The sequence below is a fragment of the Haemaphysalis longicornis genome, unplaced genomic scaffold (assembly GCF_048455015.1).
Source record: "Haemaphysalis longicornis isolate Haplotype H1 unplaced genomic scaffold, Haemaphysalis longicornis Haplotype H1 scaffold_7, whole genome shotgun sequence".
NCBI classification, from domain to species: domain Eukaryota; kingdom Metazoa; phylum Arthropoda; class Arachnida; order Ixodida; family Ixodidae; genus Haemaphysalis; species Haemaphysalis longicornis.
In genome coordinates this window covers 41,518,620-41,545,553 of record NW_027526422.1, presented here as the reverse complement: position 1 = coordinate 41,545,553, position 26,934 = coordinate 41,518,620, and the positions used below count along the sequence as shown (strand labels likewise).

Genomic DNA, 26,934 nt, shown 5'->3' with positions numbered 1-26,934 from the left:
TCCCCAGTAACGTCAAAGCAACGGGCTCGCCGAAGCAGCCGTAAAAGTTATCTAGGGCTCCCTCGAGAAGACGGGCGGTGCCTACAAAACGCTGTTGGCGTTCAGGACGAGCCCGCTCAAGAACGGCTACTCTCCCGCTGAACTTGAAATGGGTAAAAGTCTCCGCACTACTTTGCCAGTTTCTGCGGACAGCCTAGTCCCCTGCCTCCCGGACAAATACAAGTTGAGGACATACGAGGCTGACAGCAGGAAGAAGCAACAGCGCCACTTTGACATCCAGCCCGGGGTACGGCACCTTCCGGACTTGGACCCCGATACTGCCGTCTGGATAGTGGCCCTTGGAAAATTTGGCACGGTCGAAGGGCATGCTGAGGAGCCAAGGTCCTACTGGGTCGACACGGATTATGGATCTGTTCGCCTCAACAGGACTCATCTGGTCACAATGCCTCAGCCGGTCAACGAGTCGCCGCAACAAGAGGCCGTCCCGCGGAACCCATTGTGCACAAGCATTGACCATCCTCACAGCAAGAGTGGCCGGTGCATAATTCCGCCATCGCGGTTTGAACCGTGACCTTCCTAGGAAGGGGAGGATGTGGGCCAATCTGCTGCACCCGAACGTGTAGCAGAGTGAAGAGAATAAAGCGGTCTTACCACGCGCCATTCACCTAACGTCATGCGCGTGTCGCTGGGAAGGCATTCCATCCAACACAACCTTCAAACATAGTCTTTACGACGAACACATAATGGGGGGTCCGTTCTGCAAGGCGCTTTATCATCCATAATGCGGTTTCGATGCTTGTTTTGTGGTTTCTTTGAACGAATTCTGAGCTTTATGCTGTATGCCTGATGAGCCTGACGCATGCGCTCGGTGTCTTAGGCCTCGCGTTTTTGCCCACAGAGATGAAACCGTTGGGGGATAAAGGTATTTGAAATGACAGGCATCTGTGTATGTATGTTTGTGTGCTTGCGCGTGTGCACGCGTGAGCGTGTACAGTCGGCAAACGTGTAGCGGAGACTTCTATCTAGTAACACTACAGGAGACGAAGCCTGCTCGGGAGCTTAATCGGCAACAGAGGCCGGCCGCTGCTACCTGTGAAGTTAGAATTGTGCCTTCCAGATCCCGCAGTTCGCTGATAATCGGCGCTGACGGTGAAATTCGCTGCACGAGATACCCGAAACTCATGAGCACCTCTTATATGCAATAATATATACATTGCTCAGTACCCACTATCTAAAACTTTGCTGCAAACCACTCCTCTGCCATGATGCGTCTCTCATGCTCTATCCGTGGACGTACTAACCAAAACGACCGCTGATAATCACGATGCGAACAATTTGTTGAACAAATTTGTCGAACATTTTCGCACTGCCTAACGACACACGAAGGGTTTATATTTTTCAACAATTTTGTTTTTTTATTTCTAATTTTGCTCACGCAGCTGAAAACATTTACGGCATAGTGAAGCACTTCTTCAAGGGGAATTATGAAGAAAAAATGTTTAGGTATCTGCTCGCTTCGCTCTAAACGTCGTCGAAAGACTCTAGTCTTCTGCCGCCGCTACCACTTGACTGCCTCTCTACTCTACACCCCCCCCCCCCCCCCATCACACGCTCTCCCCTCCTGTCTCGGTTCTTCCACGATAAATGCAATGAAGGTTCTCCTAATTCAATTCAACTTTACCGCGTTCTCACTGCCGGTGCTCCTTTCGCCTAGACCGTTGGTTAATTATGATTGTAGGGTTTAACGCGCCGACGCAGCGCAGGTCAGTTTATTCTAGTAACGTTGGCGCAGGTGATGAGGCGCGCCGTAGTGGAGGACTCTGTATTAATTTTGACCATCTGGGGATCTTTAACGGGCACCCACCTTTCGTTAATGTGGCGCCTGGCACTCGAGCCACAAACACAAGGCTTGAGTGGGAGCCCTTTTTGTATATTGTGGTTGAAAAATGGTTTTTAAAGGGACAGACAACACAGACAACTGGTTTTTGTCGAGTATATGCTCTCTATCCCAAATGAAAGGGCATCCCTTAAAGCACCTTAAGGAGAAACGGTTTTGCTGATAATACCCCAGAACTTTTTAAATCGAAATTTTTAGATCTATGAGCCGTATGTGTCCTCCCAAAAAATCGTGCTGGCAACCATGACATAGAGTAGCGCCGCAACATACTTTTGTCGGTATGCGAGATGAAAAGCGATATTCAAAAACCTGTCCCAAGCTAAAAAAAGTGTTAATTGCAGGCTTTCTTAGTTCTTTATGTGTATTGTTTTTATTAACTTGTCTACTTTGCATGAAGGCGCCATCTCTTGAGATGGACGATACGTAGAATCTGGCTTCACGTTGTGGAGGTCGACAGTTCGATTCTCCCCGGGCGCGTCCTCTTCTTTTTTTAAGCTGCCGTTGGCGTATCTGGAAACTGAAATCGAATATTTCGGCAGAACAAACGCCCCTGACTCAGGCAGAATCGTCAAAGCTCCTTCACTTGGTCTGTTTACTGAACGCTGCTGTTGAATCTGGGCATGGAGGCTCAGTTAGCCACACTGAGAGCAACCCAGCGGCGGCGGGCGGCGTGTCTTTAAAAATTTTCGAAATAATGTTAAAAGATACGTGTACAATTTAAACTTTTACAGATACTTGTGTTCAAAGGTTTTCGATGAGTGAATAAACGTCTCAGTAGTCACAGTAGCTGCTAGGTTTGCAGGTCACGTGACCGGGACACATATTGTAATATGTTTCTACACTAGAACCGCCACCCTTCCCAATTCAGAATGTTTGGTGCCTATTTAAAATTATTCCCGCCAATTTCCTTATAAATTGCTTGTTGTTACCGGCCTATATAAAACGCTGGCTTTCATTTGGGATAGAGATCATTCACTCGACAAAAATTGGTTGTCTGTCCCTTTAACACGCTTTTTTTTTCGCTAGCACACAAATTGCGCCCACGTCTATTTTTAATCAAAAGAACACTGCCTAGTAGCAGTTATGTATTGATGTTTTGCCTCGAATACGTCTAACCTTTACTTTTTGCTGAACACGGTCCACACGTATCAAGTGTGCTTCCAGATTTAGTTGTTCGGAAATGGTTTGCCTATATAAACATCCGGTTTAAACATGCCTATATAAGCATCCGGTTATTTTAACTTCCGGCCGGGCGACTGAATCTAGGGACAAACAGACACGCCTAATATTTTCGCAATTAAATAGCCCAAGGAGGCCCTTCGCCTTTAAAATATTACGGCTCCCAACAGAACCACCGTACGTCTTGAGGGCGGTAGAGAATATGCGCTCTTTCCGGCTTCGGCGTTATAAGGTAATGTGCGCGCAGCTATATTTGAGATTTCTTGGAAAGCGTTTGCGGGTTATGTTTGAATAGCGCACCGGCGCTTGCTGAGACAGGGAAGCCATCAAACTGTATTTAGAAAGCGTGAACCGTGCTATGAACACATAATCTCAGAGCACCACAATTAAAGGAAATTCGCCAACCTGTTATTCTTTTATCAACGAACGCGATGCTTCTTCGGCCGTTTGTTGAACGTCTTCTAGCGTCGCCTTGAGATTGACCGGCTTCACAAGGCACCCTGCACTGTAGACGAAACTTCAGCGCATGAGGTGGGACCCACCTGATGGTGCGCACGAGGGGAACGGCCAGCACAATGCGCTCAAGATCCCGTTTCTTGTGCCGGAAGCATATGCGGACTCCAAATTTTGATGAGAAGCAAAGCAGTGCTTTGCACAATAAAAGAACATACCACTCAGGTGTGTGTATTCAAAATATGATTTTCTTGATAGCATGTACAGCACTCGGTTTCCTAATTGGAGCTCCGATATGACGCCAAGTCTGGCACTCCGTAAGCACATGACTGCGTCCAAGAATTCAAGCGATTGCTACCCTTTTCCTCCAAGCATCACGTCAATATCCAGAACGTAGCCGCTAACCAAGCCGTCAACATTGAGGAGCGTCAGAACCCCTGGCTCAGGTTCGGCATCCCCAGGAGGGAAAACGAGCCTAGGAGGCGTCGGCACCTCATCCTGTGATCGACCGGCGTGCATATCACAGGGCAACGTCGAAGTCTTCAACTCTGGGTGGCCGTCACTCAGGATATCGGCGGCACCGGGCTTTAGCAGGTCTGGTCGTTGTAACAGGAGGGTGCGGACAGCCGCTTCAACGTCGCTGCTGATCCCTGGCTTACTACAACCGCTGGTATCACTGGCCAAAGGCGGAGAGTTACGGGCGTTATCCGCGCCGCCGAATCCACATTCTTGCTTGATGCCCGCAGAGTCTGTGTTCGCAATCGGTGCCTTGCACCTAACACATACGGCCCTTTCATCTGAGGCGCGTTCACCGGGAGCCTTATGGTCTTCCCTTGTGTCCATCGTGAGGCCCCGAAACGGTGGCGGCACTGACAGCGGGTCCTCGCCTCGGAGTGGACGGCTCTGGTCTCTCCAACGAGAGCGGGCACAATAGCTGATGGCTTCACCCTCTCGCACCACTGTCCATGTCGCAACGCTTCGGTGGTTCTTGGTTTTTCCCTTTTCTGCTGAGGCTGAAGCATGGTGCGCCTGGGCCATCTTTTCCGCGAAGGACGGTCTCGGTGCCCCGTGCCAATCGGAGGAAACACTTCTTGGTCGCTTTCGGTTCTGATTGGCTGACGCGTGGCCAGGGGCAGAACCCTGCCAACGCTTCCCTCTGTATGGCGTTCGGGGGTGACACCCCTGAACCAGGGAGGCTGGTGCCGGCTCTGAGGAGGAGTTTCCCCTCTCCTTTCGAGCACATTTAGCAACCGGGTTACAGTCCACACCGGGTGCAGCCCGGTTCCCGTGCCACCTGTCGCCCTGTTGACTCCTGTACCAATGTTGCTTGTTCCCGGGCATCCTGGGATTGAAAAAAAAAAACGCAATTGTGGCATAAAGGGGGCGGCTGCAGCTTTTTTTTTTTTTCAAAAAGTATTAGAGATCCGCCCCTCAAAATGGTAACATCGACGTCACACCCTTCTCTGCACTGAAAAGACGTCGCTGATCTGCCGATACGTTGCACAGTTGTAAGCACAATCACTGAGAAACCAACGGCGTTCATGCTGCAAAGTGGGCTAAAGTGCACCAATATGTTTTATCTCAACGATGATCTCCCGTTAGCAAGACAAGTGCTAGTAAAACACTGAAAGTGCACGCATGCAAGTTATCGCTACGGAAGCAGTTTGTACGCGTCTTAGGCACGGTGTCTTAGGCCATGTTCAGACTACCGACGCAAAAGCGATATCGTGCTCTATGGATGTAAAAAACGGCATGTCACGCATTTCGGTTGTCTGAGACGTAAAATGACGTTGTCCTTTAAAGATATTACGACAGTTGCGGCAACAGTCTGAACCCGGCCTTATTCCAAGGTTACGACATTATCTTGTCAGACGTTAGCTGCGGGCCGAAAACTTACTACTTAGAAAACACAGCGCTACGAACCGGGCAAAGCCATCAAAGAAGCGATTTAACCCAAGCAGTGCTTTGTTACGGGGTTCGTCATATTAGTATTACTTTGTTAGAGCCGTTCTTACCTTCCTTTTGTGGGGAGTGTAATTCCTAACTCGATCCAGCGAACAGCCTGCGACATGTGTGCGTACGTGACTAAGTCCATCCCCCACAAATTTGTAACAATCGCTGACCAGCCTTTCCTTTCCAGGACTAATACCCCTTTTACACGAGCGTTTCAAATGACATTCGAGTGAAATGGCCTTCGAAGCCTGAAGGGCATGACATTTGAAATATCGAAGGCCATTTGACTCGAATGTCATTTCAAAAGAAAGAAATGCACGTAGTGCTAAGCAGACGAGAACGATGAAAAGAAATGACAGAGGCGTCATTTTAAATTCTTGTGTAGCAGGGGTATAATAGTGCCACTAGATAAGGTATAAGAGTGCCGTCACTGAGGCACGCAAGTCCGCAACGGCGGCCATTTTTTGTGTGTGTATTCATCAGCGTTGCGAGATTGCCGCTTCTACGGCCTCGCCGCAAACTTTTTCTGGGCCGTTTGTTAACAACACTGCCGAAGGTGCAGCAAAACGGAATCTTTGGACAAAATTGTGCGGTTGAAATGCTGGTACACGCGTTATATTTGATTCGTGTTCGCAGCGACGTCAGTCGCGCGCCGGCGCAGAGCAGGGAGGAAGTCATCCAGGGTTGACCGACGACTTGCTTGGTAACAGAGCAAATAAAACAGGACACAAAAGGAAGAAGGAACGGACACAGCGTCCGTTCCTTCTTCCTTTTGTGTCCTGTTTTATTTGCGCTGTTACCAAGCAAGACAATGTACCAACTCGCCCAGTCGTCTGTGTTGACCGACGAAAACGCATAAACAACAAAATGGCGGCGCTCACGAAGCGTCGCAGCGTAAATAAATGTCACGTGGTGCGAACTGACCAATTATCAAGGTGGCGGCACGGAACAATAGCAGGAAATAGTTCCGATACGCTGTAACCTTATATAGTGACACTATGTTATAGTAGACGGCCACTCCAGATGCTTCGATAGTTCCAAAGTGTGCATACTAACGATCATCTTTACAAACCAAAGCGGGCGTGCGCTTTAGCCCCTGCTTAAATTAAGGCGGGCTTGATAAGATTTCTGAAGCGAACGCTTTCTTAGTGGGACCGATGGCCTCCTGTCAAAAAACCAATGCATTTCCCCATATACCGGTTGGTCGACCGCAAAGCTCTGATAAGATCTCTGGACACACAGCGCGTGCGTGAAAAGAAGACAATACGCGCATCGGTCATGAGTAAAGAGTACAACAATGTGCCTTTATCTCATAAACCCCGTACCGGTGTACATTTAGGTCAATCGTAGATGCGTTTGCTTACTGCGCGAAAACTCGTCGCATGGGATTGTTCTTGGTTTGTGATTTAGGACTGTGATGGTTTAACGATCAATAGGACGTAATTTCAGAGAAGATTGTACACACTTTTAGCGAAGGTTTTACGCAGTTTTGGTTTCAGAAGGCTTTGGCGTTTTCCTCAACTTTCTTTAGGAATGGATTGTAAGTATTTATTGCTGTTGCCGCCCACTCAGAGTGAGACCGAGCTCGCACGCACTTTTGGCAACAGTAAAATTTAAAAAAAAATGCATTTACTTCCGAACACGAATTGCTGAAGCAAGTTGTTGATTGGTTGATTGATTGAAGGGTTTAACGCGCCGACGCAACGCAGGCGATGAGGCGCGCCGTAGTGGAGTGCTCCGGATTAATTTTGACCGCCTGGGGATCTTTTACGTGCGCCGAAATCTCGTACACACGGGCGTTTTTGCTTTTCGCCTCCATCGGAAAAGCGGCCGCCGCGGCCGGGAATCGAACCCGCGACCTCGTGCTCAGCAGCGCAACGCCTTAGCCACTGAGCCACCGCGGCGGGTGAAGCAAGTTGTTGCACCTCTGCTACGCAGTCCAGGTATTTTAGTTATCATTCAAATTCGAAGGAACTATTATACGCCAGTAAAGTTCAAAACATAAAAAGTCCGTGATGACAGTATATGTATTCTCACTATAAGAGACGGTGTCACCACATGCGACACTACGGAGAGTTACAATACAGCTAAAGGCACGGTTGAGCAAATCAGCGGAGAGTCGCATCGTTAGCGAACAGTGGAAACGCCCAGGGGCGGATCCAGGCTTTTTCTGAGAGGGGGGTCAGCTCCCATCAGTGATGATGATGATGATGATGATGAGCAGGAGGAGGAGGAGGATGGTGAGCCTTATTTATTCACCGAAATTTAGTGAAAGCAAAACCATAAGAAATACAAGTCATCAATTCAGCTTTTTTTGCGACCTGAGTGGTCATCTTCTTGGAGGTTTAAATTCAAAAATTAAGGGAGGGGTCAGGACATCCGGACCCCCCCCCCCTCTGGATCCGCCAATGAAAACGCCGCAGCGCAAAACGTCAAAAAGTAGGGACCGAGTGGTTGAAAATACTGCTTCCGAACCGGTACGGCCTGTGTGCAAACCTCAGTGCTTACCGAAACGAATTCTTTAATATCTAAGAGGCTGAAGGGGCCTGCGGATTGAGAACAATGTGAAGGTGGGAAGCGTACTATAGGTTGTCGTGCCTGAATATGTAGCGAGGGGATGATTCCGCGTCGAAACTACATCAACTTGGGGGCACCTTTTAAGCCGTCGACTTAGATTTAACGAAACTGGTAGTTTCAGGAAGATGCAAATCGTTTACAAAGCAATGTGATGGGCTGTGCGCAGCGGCGAAAGATACCAAGGCTTCATATTTACGAGCAAAATAAACATATCGGGGCCCCGAAGAGAAAGATGGTTGAAACGCGAAGCTCTCTTTCATACAACCCGAGTCAAAGTCTAAAATCCAAACTGCTTCGACCATGTCGAAATGCCGCACTAGGAGAGACGTCGGCTTCATAACGCGAGAGACCCGGGTTCCATTCCGACAACGAAATACGTTTTTTTAGGCGTTTGATGTGCCTTCCCTTATCATCATCATCATCGTTTTGTGAAACCCCATTGTCTAAAGTTGGCTTTTCTGCAGTGCGTTATACCCCTGTCACGCGGGCACTTTCAATCGCGATCGAGCCCGATCCGGATTGAGCTCAGTCCGGATTCCTCAAGCGCGATCGGACAAAAGCGGTGATGCTCTCGTCCCCACTGACTACTGGCACAAAAGTTCACAACTTCAACTAAGGCCACAAATTGTATCAAATAACTTGACCCAAACAAGCGTCCGGTAACATTCATATAGTTACGTATACCGACGACCGTGCAAAGTTATCAGACGCCGGCCCCGCGAAGTACATTTTTGGCGCCGTCTGGCGTATGCGAGTGCAACCGGTGCAACATCTCAATCGGGATTGAAACGTGCCGTCTAGCAGCGGCGGTGCGTCGAGCGTGCTCGAATAGTCAATCGCGCTTCGCTTCAATCCGGATTGAAGATGCCCGTGTGACAGGGGTATTATGTGGCGACATCGAACGCCATCAGTGAGGCGTATACACCCTCGCTCTTAAAAAAACGTTCCCAATTTCGCGACCCGAAACTGAAGCGAAAGCATTGCATCCGAAGACTAGTCCCCTTCTTGGGTGTCGGGTATGTTAAGAGTGAACCAAAGGGTGTCCGCTGTGCACGCCACAAAATGTTTTCCCACCTACCTCGGCTATGCCGCCCGTCGTAGCAGACGGCTGCAGAGAGATCTAACACCCGCAGAAATGGCGTATTCGCGGGTAGGGGCGGTTTGCACTTTCACCAACATAGGAACAAGAACGTCGCCGGAAGTGAATCCTACGACTTTGGTGAGGCTGCCAAACATACCTTCTTCCAGGAGCGCTGTGCGCATGCGTGACCGGGTCATACGCCATTGTGCTGGGCAGTCGGCAGCACGACCAACACCAACTGGAAATATCGGTGAAAAAAATACGTCAGGAAAAATTCACAGCGCAGCAATATCAGAACGCTAGCCCCCCCCCCCCCCCCCCCCCCCTTCCCACTTTCTGATCTCTGAGTGCGGTCCGGCCGCGGAGGTGTTCTGGGTACAATCTGATAACTGAGGTGGTGAAGTTGCTGTGGCAAGTAAAAGGCACCCCTGGACCCTTTTTGAATATGGTCTGGCAACGTTTGTACAAAAAAGCCTGTCCCAAATTTGCCAAAGGCGTTTAAAACGAGTTTTTCGTCTCGCCCAGAGTTTGCAGCGAAGCATCTCCAAAATCATTCCCAATTTTTGTTGGTGAAAGCATCATCGTTTTGAAGAAGGGGCTAAGAAGTAGACCGCGTGAAACAGGCACCAGGGGCCGAATTCTCTAAAACGACGGGGCGTCGTTTTGAAACGACGGGGTAGCGCCATGCAAATGCATGTGTACTGGGGTTGGTGCCGTCGCTTTGGGGTTCCCTGCAGGTAGGATGAGCCGCAGAAAAGCGCTGTGGCAAGGGCGCGAAGCGACACCCCCCCCCCCCCCCCTCCGTCCTTTCGATTGTCGCTTCGCGCCCTTGCCACAGCGCTTTTCTGCGGCTCATCCTACCTGCAGGGAACCCCAAAGCGACGGCACCAACCCCAGTACACATGCATTTGCATGGCGCTACCCCGTCGTTTCAAAACGACGCCCGTTTTTTTAGAGAATTCGGCCCCAGTACACAGTTTCTTATTATCTGTCCGTTTCGTCAACGGCAGGTCGACGGCCCGAATGAGTTGACAAAACTTTTTGGCTATACGCACGCACCACGTTTCTTTTTTGCAATAGTAGTTATAAACAGCATTTTTTTTCTGCTGTCCAAAACACCTGCTTTTGGCAGCACGGTTGGTGTGGTTAGACGCGCATGATTGCAGGTAGTTTGGTTACAAGTTAGGGCGTTCAGCTAGCTTATAGCCAAGGCTGCTCGATAAACCACACCGGTGCGCCGTCTCATCCTCGATAAACCATAGCGGTGCGCACCACCTGTCCTCGATAAACCGGGGCGTATCGTGACGGGGAAATTTTTGGGTGCCCGCACCGAGAGTCGGCCGAGCGCCGGGGTGCGATCCCAGGATGCAGGACGCCAAGGAAGCTGCTTCCTGCGCCGTTTGCTGCAGCGACGGCGCGTCGACGCACTCGTGTGAAAGCGGAAACGGCTGTTGTTGACAAGGGTCTCAGATCGGGGGCCAACAACGGCCAGAGATTGCATATCAGCGAAAAAACATTATGTGCCGTGTAGGAATTTCGCTTACTGCAAAGAAGGCTGCATGCATGGTTAGATGATTTACATTACACCCTCCCTTACTTTTTATTGGATCATTTTCTGAACGGTGCTGGACTAGCCAGCAGGAGTAAACATTGGAGCCTTGCATTCGTTGTTTTCGAGCGAGGTGCCACGCCCAGTCGCAGGATTGCCTAGTCTATGAAGGGCCTACATATTTTGCCGCAGCTGAGGGGCAGGCCGTGACTGCAGGAACTCATGTTGTTTTGGCTCTCAGAAGACGAGAAGCAGTTTGAAGGTGGCTTAACAACGTGTGGGTACGAGCAAGTTGGTAAACCATTACAACTCCGTTAAGCGCGTTAAAGAAAACACAGAACAAGGGAGACAAGGACGAGCGCTCGTCCTTGTCTCCCTTGTCCTGTGTTTTCTTTACTGCGCTTAACGGAGTTATATTGAAGGAGGCTGTTTAGTACGAATAAGTTGTCCCGCACGTGTGAGGGACATAAATGTTGTCGTGTGGAGGCTTTCAGTACATACCAGTCTGAGCGCTGTATCATGTTGAGCAGCTCTACTAGAACTCTACTTGTCAATGCTTTCACGAGTCGCTCTCATAGCCCAAGAGATGGCGATAGTGTAGAACCGCTCAGATTGTCCTCGATCAACGTTCCGGCCGCACCGCTGTGGGGCACTATGCACCGCGCCGGTTTTGGGGGCAATAGCGGTGCGCGTTTATTGAGGACGTTATTCGGTGTGTGGACGTTCAAGTTGCAAAAGTGAAACTTTTAAGAGACAAGTAGTAAAGTTATTATCTGTGGGGTGACTTAGATTAGTAGGCGTCGTTGGGTTCAAAATTACATCTCGGTTAAAGCACTGCTAGCTATTAATTTGAATCAGCGGAGATTGTTTTCTTGTTGGCAATAATTTGAGAACTAAAAGTCAAATGCAAATAAAAAGCGTATTCGCGTAGCCAGTGGTGTTAATTTCATTAAAACTGCGACAAAGCTGCAGAGTCATGGAGTTTGTAAGCGTTGAAACAAATGAATAGGTGGGGGCATATCGCTAAAGCAAAAGAAGTGCGTTCTTCCTCAGCGGTGGCCGGAAAGTGGTTGAATCGAGCCTTTAGACAGACTAAACTTTCTACATTTAGGTAGCCTTAAATGCGGCCGGCGCTAAACAGACACAAAACATAAACGTGCTCGTCTGTTCAGCGCCCCAAGTTGCTTGCAGCAAGTTCTTAACACGTGACCAGCACACGGTTCGACACAGTGGCACAGCGTTCTCCAAACAAAGACGTCGCAACGACCATCCTTGACCGGCCGGCTATGCGTAAACGCGGACAAAGCTCGACTAGCAAATGTGCTAAAGTGGCCACCAGGCGGGAGCAACAGAGAAAGGCTCGCAACAGCTGATTGAATCACTGCATAGGTCCAGGCGCAGAGAAAGAAAAAGCGTCACTTACGTCCGCAATCGTGCTCCGGGCGAAAAGAAGAACGCTTCCGTCCCTCCGGCTGTTCGGTGAAGAACGCGGGGCGGCCGCAGCACGGCTCTGCTTCTGTCTCCGGAGTCCCCACCACCACCACGGCCGCTGGATGAAAGGCGCACCACCACCTGTCAGGCTCAGCAAGAAGAAAGAGGGAGAAGTTCCCCGGCCGACTCTTCCCTCTCCCACACATGTTTTCTGCTCCCGGCAACAAACATTTGCCTCCCCTTACCCCCCCCCCCCCCCCCCCGCTCTCTCTCTCTCTCTTCTCCATTGACGGGCCGGTGGTGTTGGCTGGTTCCCCTCAAGGAACACACAGGGGGAAGCCAGCAAGGTTCCGTTTCCCCTGCCAAACAGGGAGAGATAAAAAAGCGCCCCTGGCAGCCTTTCCTAGTAGTGATCTTCAAACGCAGGACCTGATGGGCATTTTTTTTTTTCAGAGACGTCAGCACACTGTCTGTGGTAGAATGTGCTCTGCTCCCTGAACTTTTTTTTAATTAGTGAAATCCACACAGCGGTAGTGCGCGCGGGCCACTACATTGTGCTTCAATGGCTTCCTGGTCATTCGGGAATAGAAGGAAATATAATATCTGATGCAGCCGCCAGCGCTGGCCACTCTCTGCGTAACACGACACAGCTTCCTTTCTCTCGAGAGGATGGTTGTGCCCTTATCTATCGAACTGGTTGGAGAGAGCAAATGTTGAAGTGGCAGCACCCTCGCAGCGGATATCCACCTCTACATGGAATTGACCCTTTCTGTAAATTCCGTGTTCCACCCGACCTAAGCAAAGCGTCTGAAGGTGTACTGCATCGTTTGCGTCTCAACGTGGCTTACACCCGAAGCTTCAAGTTCAGAATAGGGTGGGAGGATTCACCACTGTGGCCCACGTGCGCTGTGCGCGAGACTACCGAGCACTTGTTGTGTATATGCCCGCGATTTTACGCTGCGCGAGTTACAGCGGCGAGCTGCCTGTCTCGTGTTCGACGCGGAGCAAGTCTTCAGTTGTGTCACTTTCTTGGACCCTGGGACAACAACAATGACTCATATTTAGGGACGAAGATTCTCCAGCCCACATTAAAGAGCTCTCTCTCTCTCTCTCTTTATCGAGTTCCCCTACTTTTATTCCAGTTTGCAGCCATTGTTACGCTGGTGATCCACCGGTTGTCTTCTCGTCGCATCACATTCTCAGTCCAAGTGCACTCCTTCCTGTCAATTTGAAGTTTGAAAGTTCATTGTTGTCTCAGTCAGTAGGGTGCATCACGGAGTGTAGCTGATGCAGAAAGGGGTCTCAGAGTAATATACTGTACAGGGACGCCTTGTTATGTACACACTCTCCACTCACCCCCTGTGTGTCGTTGGGGCACGCTTCACAGCTTCACTCCCTTCGTTTACCACCGATGTGTCAAGCAAATGAAATTATAAACTAATAGAAGTGGGCGGTTGATTGATTAACCTTTCGATTAATCGGTTAAGGCTTTAGTCGCGATTAATCTTCTTAACCGATTAATCGGTTGATGTCGTGTGAGCAAACAGAAACAAGAATGTCATGTTGAAATTGTGCGCAAGCGTGTCGAGGATCACCTTCATGCTCAAATAACCCACCTTAAGTCACAACAGGAAACGATGCCAGTATGCTCGGTAAAACCTAAAGCTTATCGCCATGACAGGCGGGAAAACGGCTATTCTTAATACCAACTCATCGCCCATCTCTTGTACTTTACACACGAAGTCAATGTGTCAGTTCACCTCTGTACTCGTGTGTCCTTATGCCACAGGGCAAACTTTCTAATAAAAAGAATACAAATATACCCGGTACAAAAAAAAACACGAGCGGGCAGTTATACCGCTTGGTTAAATATTTGTTTCTAGTGGGGAAACTATGATTAATCGGCGCCTCTTGCAATTACGGCGGGTGATGATGTTCCTGATTCTAGAAAAGTGTGAGTGGGTAACGTGGTGATAAGCGTCTCGCCTGCTTCAGCGCCGTAATGACGATGTACTCAAATCATCTGGAATTTCTGGGAATAGGCCGGCTAGCATATTGATCTTATTATTTAATTATCAGAGCATTGTGAACATTACCACGACGTTATTTTTGGTCATGTTTTTTTATATACCAACGCAACCGATTAATCAGTCTAAAATTTTTAACCGACGCCCAGCCTTAAAACTATACATATTGTTACGTGGCGCAGGACGAATGACAGGAACAATGGTTGAATGTGAAGCGGTATATTTACATGATGGCGTCCATCACCGCACCAAACAAAGCCACGCCCACGCACACAACTTCGTCCTCTTCGTCTTCTCTTCGTGACAATATGAAATGGGAAATAGAAAACGTGTGTATTTCTGGCTGGTGCCGTCACGTACTGCATAGCTCCGCTAGTCATCCACCTTCACATAGTGGAAGGGTGCTGTCTTTTTTTTTTTTCAGTAAAACGTCCTTGTTCTGTAAGTTGGATGGCTGGGTGGGAGAGGAAAGCTCCAGGGTATACAAACAGGGGTTCCAAACCATAGCAGCAAATTGGGAGAACAACAAAAAATCTAGGGAAGCTTCACGCAGCTGTTGTAGATTAGCATTGACGGTCACATAGTTTCAGCAGCATGCCCTGCCTTTCGGATCGCGGGTTCTTCCCCGGTCATGCGAATTATCCGCGGCCGGCCCATGCCGAGAACTGCGAAGACGCTGTGCGAAAGGTCAGCGAGATATTTTGTACGATACTGAGCGCATGCGCACGACGACGCGAACTCCCGTGCGGGAAGTTTTCGGCGCGCACGAACCCCGAACTTACGGCCAGTAACAACAGCTCCGCTGTTAAGATATACGAATGCTTATATGATGGAATCGACCAGATTTAGGGGAAATCCCCAAGGTGGAGTAAGTTTCTGCGAAGGAAATATTGACATCCACCTAAATGCAGCCATACGGCTACAAAGGAAAGCTATTCAGCTTTCTGAGAATCTTCGCAGTTGAAGAAAAATTCGTCCAGGGAAGATTTTAAGAAAGCTGTATAGCTTTCCTTTGTAGCCGTATGGCTGCATTTAGGTGGATGTCAATATTTCCTTCGTTTTAAGTGCGAATGCACTTCTTAAGCGAGCCTGAATCGTCCGCCGCCGTCGTCCGCATAGCAACAGCTGCGGGTGCGCGCGCTCCTCGTCTTCCTCCTCGTCTTCCCTAGCAACGGGGGGAGATGGGCGCGCGCTACTCTCCTCCTCCTCTCTCCGCTCAGTGACTGCGGGTGTTGGGCGCCTCCTCTCCATTTCGGGCGGGAGAGCCCGCGCTCGCGTAGCGGGCGCTCCGCATTCCGACGCGTGAGGGCGCTCGTGTAGCCCTCGCCGTAACGGCGGGCGCTACTCTCCTCCTCCTCTCTCCGCTCAGTGACTGCGGGTGTTGGGCGCCTCCTCTCCACTCCAAGATCACGATATCCACCGTAATCGCGCAATCAACAACCGTGCATTCGCACTTACACACTCTCCCCCTCGGGGAAGTGCGAGGGAATTTTACATGATGGCTTATGATGAACGTTGGATGCTCACTTACCCCCGAAAAGGAAGCGAGAGTCTTAGCTTGTTCCCTGGCGTGTTGGGGACACTTGGAGCGAGTGAGTGAATAAAACGTTTAATGGAACGGAGTAAAAATTAAAAAAAAAACGAAAGTTGGATAGCATTTCTCCACTCCAGGAAGCCGCGAAACATGACTTTATTCAGCGAAAGGCAAAAACCTTGCTGTTTTACCTTGCTCCTTATCTTCGGACTGGGTTGAGGAGATTCTGTTTTCTCTCGCTCACGTATTCAAGCACGCACAAAACGCGCGCGCGCGTGCGCAACCGCGGTATAGACAGTAGCCTCGGTGGTTCAGTGGTTGTGCTGCTGAGCCAAAAATGCAGGTTCGATCCTGGCGGCGCTAGCCGCTTTTCAGATGGAGGCGAAAAGAGAAGACGTCGTGTGTCGCGATTTCGGCAGCACGTTTAGGGTCTCCAGGTTGTCAAAATCAATCCAGAGCCCTTCACTACGGCGCGCTTCGGAGCCGAGGTGAAGTTTCGGCGCGTTGAACCTTAAATGTGAATATTTTGTTGAAAAATCTTTTGTGTGCGGGCGCGCGTGCGCCGTTTACATGCTGGCACGGACTAGTGTTTTCCACTGTTCTGTTTTTTGTTTTTTGTTTTTGTTTTTGGGGTACTATGTGCGGAGTAGTGTTTTTACTGTTCTGTTTTTTGTTGTTTGTTTGGGTGCTATGTGCAATGACAGAAAAAAAATTCACGCATCTCCACGAAGTGAATCAGGACGAGTGGGCGAAGCACTGGGGATTGTTCTTACCGTAAATCACCCGTGGCATTGCCCACTCGCGCATGTAAATGAGTGACAACGCATGTGAACAGCATATACAATTCCAGTCCAATTCAATCCGATACAATTCTATTTAAATCCAATCCAATCCATTTCAATCCAATCCAATCCAATGCTCCTCGCGCAGCATCACTATGTACACGGACGCCAAGCCCCGGACAAAGCGAGGTCCTAAGGGGCTTCGCCCCTAAAAGTCAGAAGAGCTCTCGCGCTGTCTGTACTACCCTGTTCGGACAGGTTTGTTAACCGTGTAGCATACGCCAGTCTTACGCACATACTTTTGTCGAGCAATTCGTACACTTGCTCGATGTAAAAGCCTACCACATGGCCTATATAATGCAACAGAGATCCAAACCCCACGTGCTCGACCTGTGCGCCTCCTCAAGATGCCAGACCAAATAAAATAAAGCTATGCATACGTCCTCATATACGTGGCCATTTGTTTAAGGTTCGAAACAAGCATGTCGATGTAGAAAAAAACCTGGCTTTCAATTGAGGGCTCCTAACCTCTCCCTCCTTTTTTTCAGGTTGTATGCGAGCTGTCCTGACGCTGACATTTCTCCAGTCCAGCTACTTATGGACTGCATCACGCGGATACGAAACAGCTTATTATGTCGATCCCAGACAGTAAGAAGCCCAACCAGCCCTCTTCAAGATGCTGAATGATTGTTTTTACAAGGTGTCTCAATCTAAACAACCAAGCTCTTACCAATTTGACTAGTGATACGAACTGCATGCACTGCGGTAACGCATACTATGTATTTGGATTTTGTTATTAAGATAATTAGATAGCTAATTTACTTATTTGGATTTTTATTGAAATGTTTTTATATTTTGCTAAATGATCCGTTTATTCAGTGTAGTGATTATTGAAACTCCAATGCCAAAGTAGTGGAACCCATTGGGAAGGAGCCGGTTCGGGGGGGGGGGGGGGGGGGGGGGCTTTGTAAAGTCATTTTAAAACCCTGTCCACCCCTTCAAGAGTACAACGGCATTAGCAGCAGACAGAACGTCCTTGAAATTTGCAGCGTTTAATAAACCAAATCACTACAAGGGTTTAATGGCGAGCTGCGCAGGGGTCACTGAATCGGTTCTGTGACAAGGTGTCCGACAGAGAAGAGCACTGCGTTGTCTGCGAGTCATACGAAACCCTGCCGCTCCAATGCACAGCGACAGAGGTATATCCCTTTTTGCAGGCGCGTTCGAGGCGACCCACAACACAAATATTCTTGAAAATGCCAGAACAGAGGCTTAAAAACGCCTGTCCTACGTCACTACTATAGGTACTTTTGCTGTAAACCACGGCGCTGTAAAAGCTTTTGACCGCGAAGTTGTTAGTTGCATTTTTATTTCGTTGAGCAGAATGAAAAGAAAGGCTCTTCCAGCAGTAATTTGGTTCGTGTATACACCATTCCATCTTTCCTTTATTTCTTGGTTTACTTAGCTGGCAGCCTATGTGTGTACCTGCGTCATTCCGACAATTTGCGCCCCCGCAGGAACTGCCTTGACCCTGTATAGTGTACAGAATAGGGTTAATGAGCTAGATGTGGTGTAGTGGATCATGTGCCCATGCACGCGCACTTTCACCAGAATCCGTGAGAGTCCCACAAAACCTATTTTAGTGCAAACGATTGTCGATTGACTCGGATTGGGCAGCGAAGCTGCTAAATACCGCTAAATACTTCATGTTGTTTGTATTAAAAATGCGATTGATAATCACAGGTGATACCGGTTGAAATAAACTTAACATAGTGATGAAGTCGTCAGAACCGTCAAACGCATAAAATTGCCTCGGGATAACTCTACATCCATGAAATACGAGTCCACAGCCGTTTTCCGTAACCCTATATTTCTCCCGCGGAAGTCCGTGTAATGACAGCATACGGGAATTCTGAGACGTTTAGCGCCACACCGTCAACCAACTTTCAACTTTGGCAAGTAAATTATACTTGTGGCAATGAAAGAGTTGCACTGTGATTTTTCGGAAAATCTACAATAGATAGAGATCTGCAGAGCTTTCGTAATCAATTTGGTTTTGAAACAAAGTGTGTTCTGTCAACGAACCAGAACGACTCGCACAAGTTTGACCCACGTGCCAGAAGCAGTGACGTGTTGATAAGTGGCTGGCCGCAGCCAATCATCAACACATATATCGCCAGACTAACGCGGGTCTCATATAGATCCACACGCTTAGCCGGCAAGTTACACGATTAACATTCACTGTCGAAGCCTGTCGTTGGTTCGATTTTGAAAGAAAAAAGCTGTGGTTGATTCCTTTGTCATAGGAATCGGTAAAAAAGGAAAGTGAAATGTGCAGCGAAATCTGCAGCTGAGCATTATTTGCTGGTCGGCGGCTGTCTTGTGGGTGTGCTTGGCGAGCGACGTCCCGCTGGCGGGGCGCTTCGGCAAAGGTGTACTGGGGTTATTTCTGTGACGGATATGACGTCAGTGAAATATTGGTGTAGCCCGGCATAAAACACTTTCGTGTTAAAATATAAAACCCGAAAACGAACAACCCAAAGTATAACGTACTGGTGATGATCATGATTATGATTATGATGGTGAACGCTATTGGTTTCCCCTTTGTAGCGGGGTGATGACATGTCACCTTACCAAAAAGGACTAATAATATACCTATGTTTTATACTCTTGGTTTAATACTAGCGCTGCTAAGGGCTGGCACAAAAATCTTAATAGGCACAAAATACTTTTAAATGCAGAGCATTTCAGTAACTCACGATGTCACCCGCGTTGACGTCCGTAGTCGTAGACCGCACCCCTCCCCCTACACTATATAAAAAAATACTATCCGGCGCCTGGTTTCGATCCCTCGACCTTGCGGGCGGAACGCAATGTACATGGTGCTCTACCCACTGCGCCACAAAGCCGACACAGAATGGGAGGCTACGAACGCGCCTTATACCCTTGACTCATTCAAACTACGTCAAGAAGCTGCTGATACAACGCATTCACTACCACCAACTCCCCAAACACTAAACGTTAACGCAAATCACCCACCCCCTATGCGACGCATTTACTCGAGTTCCCCTCGCGGGGAGATGGGCCCAATTTTTTTAGTACTGTTTAATACTAAAGGTTGCTTCACCACAAGAAGACCCTGTGTGCTGGGGAGCTCCCTTTACAGGCCGCTTGCTTCGTTGTACTGGCGTCACTTCCGTGACGGAAATGACGTAAGTGAAATCTTTGTGAATCCCGTACTAAAACACTTTCGTGTTAATAATGAAACCAACGCGAACCGCAGAATTGCGATGTACTGGTTTCTTCCCCGCGTATCACATACATATCAAATAATCATTTTTTCGATTTTCTTCCACTCAGCCCAGGAGACGTTCCGTACAGATTGAAAGGTGCGCACGGCGCCAAGATGGGCATCATAAACCCGGAGTGTGACAATGCAAAGGTAAGCATAATTTTTTTTCTTCTCTTTGTACACGCTTGAGCTGAGTTGCCAAAAAAAGGCCAATTAAAGATACCAGGAAAGGAAAAAGGGCTGACATAAATGAAGAATTCTGCCAGCTGCTGGGACAGGAAATAAATGAGACGTCGTACTCAGATAACTGGGTACGTCTGGTTGCCGCAGTGTGGCTCACACGAACAGATTGATAAACGGAGGAACATTCGGGACTATACATTGTAGCGCTCTTCGTCACGAAGTCAAACATTTGGTGACGGGGATCCAGATTCTAAAAAAGAAAAATAAGCTGTGCCCTTAAAGGAGCCATGAAGACAAAATACAAGTTTGTGTTATCCGAAAGATTTCGTGTTTCATAGTGCCCCCAGCACTTGCCCGAATGCAAACGATGCTTTATTCACTGAGAAATTCATGATTTAAGTTAAAATTTTGATTTTCCCGCTAAATCGTGCGTTTTCGTGGTCTGCAATGACATCACAGGAACCGACCGCTCTGCAGCCGATTGGGAAGCCTTGTTTACCGTTAGTGAACCTAGATGGCGCCACCATACCGTGGCAAAACGTTTTCTGCGTTTGGTTTGTTTGTGACCGTATTTAAACCTGGCTTGTTTTTGTTCAGGGGGAAAATAATAATTTCGTGAAACATGGTGCTCGCTCGACAAATATGGTCACGTAAGACACCGTTGCTTGCGTCAATCGGCCAGTGTCGTCTGAGGCAACCCCAAAGCCCCGCAGTGCTGTGCAGCTAAACCAAGCATAGTGCGCGCAGTACCAACAGCAGTACGCATCGGTACTCCTATGTTTACGTGTGCTTTCGTAACTTTTACTGTTTGTCCCACCATTCTTGCGGCTTTAAAAAGGATGCGCCCTAAATTTAAGCGCGAATAGCTCGTTCGGCAAGCTTATAAGCTCTACTTAATTTGCGTTTGCTTTCGCCGCCCTCCGCCAATCGTAGAGCTAGCTGGTGTGACATCATAGGTCCTGTTGCGGCAAAATGATCTAGTGGGTCGCAATGCCATTCCCTTTTTCCTAATTATACAGCCTATTTGAGCGACGTTTACAGTGTCGATATGATTCTAACGAGGCAATCTTTTGAATGAACCAAACTTGCGTTTTCTCTTCATGGCTCATTTAAGGTTACTGGATAAAAAATAATCGATGGTGCAAACCAAACGTGCGACAACCTACGCAATAAGAAGGATGAAAATGGGAATGAAGTTTTCGTCATTCTTTTTTCGCCAATTATCGCATGTTCGGCCGTCCCATCTCTTTTTAAACCTTCTTTTACGTTTGAGATAACGCCTACAGGGAACTCATCCTGTATAAAGCATATAATCCAGCCCTCTCTCGCCAGCTTCGCCTGGAGGTTGATTACAACGGGTCTCCGCTAGAGTACACCTGTACCAGGAGGGACCTGTTGCGGTACATGGCGATTGGGGTAAGTTTTGCTGGGCGGTGCCGTATATTACTATTATCACACTGTTTTATCAGTATATGCAGTACAGGAGCACAGACCGCACGCCAAAAAAATTACTATTCCTTCCTAAAGAAAGTTAAAAGAAACGCAAAGGCTAAAAGTGCGTCCAACCTTCGCTGAAAGGGCGTCCAATCGATCGGCAAACCCTCAAAGACGCAAATCGCAAACGAAGAACGGACCGATGCGACGATTAATCGTGCACTAAGTAAACGCATCTACGAACGACCTAAACGCATACCGATATGTAGTTTACGAAATAAAAGTATGCTACTGTACTCATTCTTCATGATAGATGCGTGCATTGACTTATCTAGAAGCGTTCCGTTTTAGCGATTTTTAAAGTAACCATTTTGACACAATGGAAACGTCAAAAGATCTCATCAGAGCTTTTGAGTCGACCAACCGGTCTATGGAGAAATGCCTTAGTTTTTCTGACAGGACGTCATCGGTCTTACCAAGAAAGCTTTCGCTTTAAAAGCTTTCCCACGGGGTCACTATACGAAGGCGGATTCTGTCGCAAAGGCGCTTATAGCCTTGTTTAAGACTGTCACGTAAGAATAACGTGCCGAAAATTACGCCAACTGCAACTAGCCCCTGCTTCTCCCGCTTCCAGAGTAACTGGTAAACGATTTTGCCGAACCATCGCGAAGGAAAATCAGTCGAACCAAAAACAAGTCACCTGGGGTGCGATAGTCGTGCCACTGGCATACCGGAGCGCAGTGCATTTCAGCGTGTATTGAAGAGGGACTCGAAATTCTCGGATGGCGAAGAAAAACACTTCCAGAGACTGGAGGATGGGCGACATCGACAGCGAGCGACGACGTGGGGCTGGCTCGATTACGAGTCAACACATCCAACGAGCCAGTACATCCAACGTGCCATCACATCCAACGTTGGATGTGGTGGCTCGTTGGATGTGATGGCACGATGGATGTATTGACATGCTTTTGGATGTAGCTGCTCGTTGGATGTGGTGGCTCGTTGGATGTAGTGGCACGTTGGATGTAATGGCACGTTGGATGTAGTTGCTCACCCATCTGAAGAGGAAAGGTCTGTAACAAAACGCCTGGGCCTCCTCAAGAGCGGCAGCCTCAAGACAGCATTTTTAAGCATGGTCCCCGCGCCATACTCGGAATTTCCTGTCCCATTTTCGGTTTTATTTTACTCCTGGTTAAGCCTACAGCAGCTCGTGTCTTGGCGCCACTTCGACGAAACCGAGTGGTGCAGTAAAGCTGTGCGTCGCGGCCAGCGAGCCGCGGAACAAGTAACACTAGGATTTGGTTTCGTTTGCGGCGCATTCTTCGGCCGTTTGTCTGTCAGCGGTGCGGCGGTCATACTGTGCGTCGGCGGGCCCGCGTGGCGCGCTCACAGCTGTTCAAGGTCACTGATGAGACGGGTGGTGGTTGCCGAACGGGCGGACAAGGGGGGGGGGGGGGGGGGGGGGGGCGTTCTGCACGTTTGTTTTGCTTGACTTAGTCCCTAAAGCGGGGGGTTTCCTTTTTTCCTTCTTGCTTTCTTTTTTTAACATCGCCCGCAAGGCCCCGATATTTCCGTCTAAGGCGCAGCTTTTTGCCGCAAGAATGAGAGGCGGCCCGGCCCAACGGGCCCGGCCCCGGGTCCTCATTGATGCCATGGGTGAATTCCTGGAATTTATGTATAAAGTAGGACTCCGCTCTGCTCGCGTTCGAGGGAAGAGCGGAAGCCGGACTGCAGGAGAGTAATTCTGATATGCTCAATGGAATGGTCCGGCAGGCGGATATGTTTGGAAAATGGTAGATCCGGCTGTGAGGTGACGTGGGATTTGTGGTTGTTGAATCTGAGCCGGAATGCATTCTCGGTCTGGCCAATATAGTCCTTGCCACACATTTCGCAGTGCAGTCTTTATACGACGTTACTGGAATCACAGTCGAGGCTTTCTTTTATTTGGAAGGAAAATTTGGAAAAGTTAAATGTTGCCGTGTCGGTTGGGGTGATGAGGGGACAGATTTTGCAGCGCATTTTCCCGCATGGGCGGCAGCCTGAGTGTTGTTTCGTGACCCCAATTTTAGCCTTAACAAGCATTTCTCTTATGTTCTTGTCTTTACGATACACTACACGGGGTGGTTCGGGGAAGATAGCTGACAGGTGCTCACTTTGTCTGATCGATCAATCCATCAACCAATCAAGTTCCCCCACGACATATCTCAAGATACTATCAACTTTTTGGATGTAACCCTTCAGGTACATGGCAACTCCCTCGCGACCACCGTCTACAAAAAACCCACGGATCGCCAACAGTACCTGCATTTTGACAGCAACCACCCACGACATTGCAAAGTTGGAATACCATACTAGCAGGCATACAGATACCGCCGAATCTGTTCTGATGTCCAAGAATTTGATAGAAACTCGCAAAATCTAAAGAACATCCTTCTGAATCAAAATTACCCAGAAAATATCATTGATGACGCAATCAATCGGGCCTGCCGAACAGGTCGACCGCCAGTCAGCATTGTCAAAAGCCAATTCACAAAAAAAGGAAACACCCCAGACCGACCTGGTATTAACATACGTACGGTGCGAACATGCCACGAGTAAACAACATACTGAACAGGCATTTCAACATGATCAGACAAAGTGAGCACCTGTCAGCTATCTTCCCCGAACCACCCCATGTAGTGTATCGTAAAGACAAGAACTTAAGAGATATGCTTGTTAAGGCTAAAATTGGTGTCACGAAACAACACTCAGGCTGCCGCCCATGCGGGAAAACGCACTGCAAAATCTGTCCCCTCATCACCCCAACCGACACAGCAAAATCTAACTTTTCCAGTAACGTCGTATACAGACTGCACTGCGAAATGTGTGGCAAAGACTATATTGGCCAGACCGAGAATGCATTCCGGCTCAGATTCAACAACCACAAATCCCACGTCACCTCACAGCCAGATCTACCATTTTCCAAACATATGCGCCTGCCGGACCATTCCATTGAGCATGTTAGAATTACTCTCCTGCAGTCCGGCATCCGCTCTTCCCTCGAACGCGAGCAGAGGGAGTCCTACTTTATACATAAATTCCAGGCATTCACCCATGGCATCAATGAGCCTCCGAGCCTCACGGATGTGTGTGTTCTTTTGCCGTTTGCGTATCGGAGGGTCCTGTCAGCCCGCGGCCTTTCAGGACGTTCCGCGTGCGTCAAGACGAACGGTTTTAGGCATCGACTGATTTGTAGTGGCGGTTCGGCCTGTGACGTGACGTTATACGCGGAGTGCAGGCTTGGGAACAAGTCAAAGATCCTCGGACGTGCAGTAAAGCAGTAGAATAGACAGTTGGGCTAGTTGGTGTTGATGCATCGCAAGTAGCGCTTGAAACGGGACGACAGAAGAGAAGACACACACGGCGGCGCTAACTCACAACTGATTTTATTACGCATAAACACAAATATTAACACAAATATAAACACACAAAAAACGTGTTCATTCTGAGTATATATCTGTGGGCATTACGCCACAGGGCATTACGCACTAAGTAATGAAACGTTGGAGGTGCTCACAACTAATTTTATTACGCATAAACACAAATATTAACACAAATATAAACACAAAAAAGCGTGTTCATCTGAGTATATATTTGTGGACATTACGCACTAAGTAATGAAACGTTGGAGGTGTGGTGCAGTGGATGTACTGGCCGAAATTGGATGTAATGACACAGCTTTGGACGTAATGGTACGTTGGATGTGATGACACGTTGGATGTGGTGGCCCGTTGGATGTAGCGGCACGTTGGATGTGATGACACGTTGGATGCAGTGGCCAAAATTGGATGTTTCTGCTCGTTGGATGTGATGGCACGTTGGATGTGTTGGCACGTTGGATGTGATGGCACGAAATTGGATGTTTGTGCTCATTGGATGTGATGGCACGATGGATGTGTTGGCCCCAAGCGGGCTGGCTCTTGGGGGAGACGGGCAGCGGGCACCGCGCGCGGAGTTTTATGGTTTTATGGCTCGAGTTTCGCCGGGGAACACGGCCCTTTCTCGGCCCCGCAAGAAGGGACAGCCAGCGGCGGAAAAAATTCCAGGGGGGGGGCTGGGGAGGGGAGGGGCTGGGGGTTCTTCGAAAGCATGAAAAATAGACCTTTGCAACCTTCTTGCTTCTCTTTAAAGAAAGAACCGTTGTTTTCTTGCGCACTCGATCGAGTAGTGGTGTACATGATCGACGACGAGACGACCGGAAGGTTTATCGACACAGACACTTCACTACAGCAGCTCGAACTTCGCTCCCGCTAGCCGCTTCCAGACAAACCAGAGCTAGGCAGTACTATTGCGACCTTGATAGTACCTCAGAGATGTTTTCTAGTACCTCTATTTCTGTATCGAGAGAAAACTGTTTGTACCCCTGCACTGAAGTATTTTACGGTGCAACGAATATATCGCAGCATCCTGGCAAGTATAGGTATCTCGTTACATTTGTTTTTCACAGAGAAAAAGTCATGCGCTTTTTTTGTTGTTTTTAAGTGAGGGACAAACATTTTGCTTAGCCATGGCTTCCTTTCTGAGGACTGTAACGTTAGCTTATGCTGGCGCCTAGGAAGTAGCCTCGTAGATTATTGTCTCCACAAGGCACACGAGTGTGTGCGAAATTCGGCCGGTCACACTACGGAAAGCGCGAGGGCGCCGGCCTACCGACGCGTAGATGGAACGCTTTGCAATGTCGTTAAAAAGCGCGGTGAAGGTCGAATTTTGGTGTTGGTGGTGGTAGAAAAACTCTATTGACCCAAAGCTGAATAGAAATTGGCGCCCGCCGGCTGGGAGCACCGACAAACTGCGCGCTTGAGGGGTCACACGAAGATAACTATCGCGCTGCCTTGCGCGTTTTGCGCTCTTTTGTTTGGCGCCCTTTTTTGTGGAAACCATTTTGCTGGGTCTCTTGTCAGCCGGCGCGGCGACATTTTAGGTGTACTCATTCGCTGCACTCATTCAGGTAGTGCAGCACTCACCTCTTCGATTTTCGAGGGCATCGCGTGGCGCCTGCACTTTTCTCTTGGATTTACCGACGGTGCTGAGAGTGCAGGGTGAGTTCACGGCCTTCCCTGCACCTCCCAGGGAGGAGGTGCAGAAGCAGACGACAAAAGTGCACGACCGGTTCTGCAGTGGCGGCGCCTGCGCTGAACTGGCTGAACTCATTCTGAATTCATGCAGAAAGTGCAGGACAAATCGAAGAGACCTTTTATGTGCGCTACTAAACGCGAGGATTTTGCTTGCCCGGTCGACCCGCCTACTTTCCTGATCACATTGCGGAGGAAGTGGGTGCTGAGCTGGAAAGCAGAACAAAGCAGAAGTGAAATGTTCTAAAGGATACGTAAAAGCAACTTTATCTCATCAATATTTTCAAAAAGTCAGTGAAGTTGCAATGTGTTTTTTCCCCTGTGTTTTCATAGCTATCTATGAAATATCCTGTTATATATGTACATGTGCCACTCATTGAACTGCCTAAAGCAGGGGTCGGCAACCTGCGGCCTGCGGGGCAGTATTATGCGGCCCCCAGCACATCGTCAA

The 26,934-nt window shown here is 48.7% G+C and overlaps 2 protein-coding genes across 4 annotated transcripts in view; one reads left to right on the top strand and one right to left on the bottom strand.

The window, feature by feature from the left end:
* LOC144145312 (uncharacterized) overlaps positions 1 to 26,934 on the top strand; it is a 71,622-nt gene that overhangs the window by 20,075 nt on the left and 24,613 nt on the right. Inside the window, exons 2-4 of one of the 2 annotated variants that reach the window (XM_077676879.1) lie at positions 17,012 to 17,111; positions 19,824 to 19,905; positions 21,271 to 21,354. In XM_077676879.1, coding sequence (XP_077533005.1) covers positions 17,012 to 17,111; positions 19,824 to 19,905; positions 21,271 to 21,354 — 266 coding nt within the window. The remainder of the gene's footprint in view (positions 1 to 17,011; positions 17,112 to 19,823; positions 19,906 to 21,270; positions 21,355 to 26,934) is intronic. The other variant, XM_077676878.1, reaches the window with a different exon arrangement.
* On the bottom strand, positions 3,462 to 9,400 carry LOC144147412 (uncharacterized). Of its 2 annotated transcripts, none has more exons than XR_013317919.1 (2): positions 9,138 to 9,291; positions 3,462 to 4,871 (listed from the first exon to the last, which is right to left on the bottom strand). XR_013317919.1 is itself a non-coding variant. In XM_077679540.1 (2 exons), exons 1-2 carry the CDS (start codon positions 9,342 to 9,344, stop codon positions 3,884 to 3,886), a joined length of 1,035 nt encoding a protein of 344 aa, XP_077535666.1. In that variant the 5' UTR covers positions 9,345 to 9,400; the 3' UTR covers positions 3,473 to 3,883. The 2 variants fall into 2 exon arrangements, 1 of the variants encoding a protein (XP_077535666.1); XM_077679540.1 differs by lacking the exon at positions 9,138 to 9,291 and adding an exon at positions 9,298 to 9,400 and having other exon boundaries at positions 3,473 to 4,871.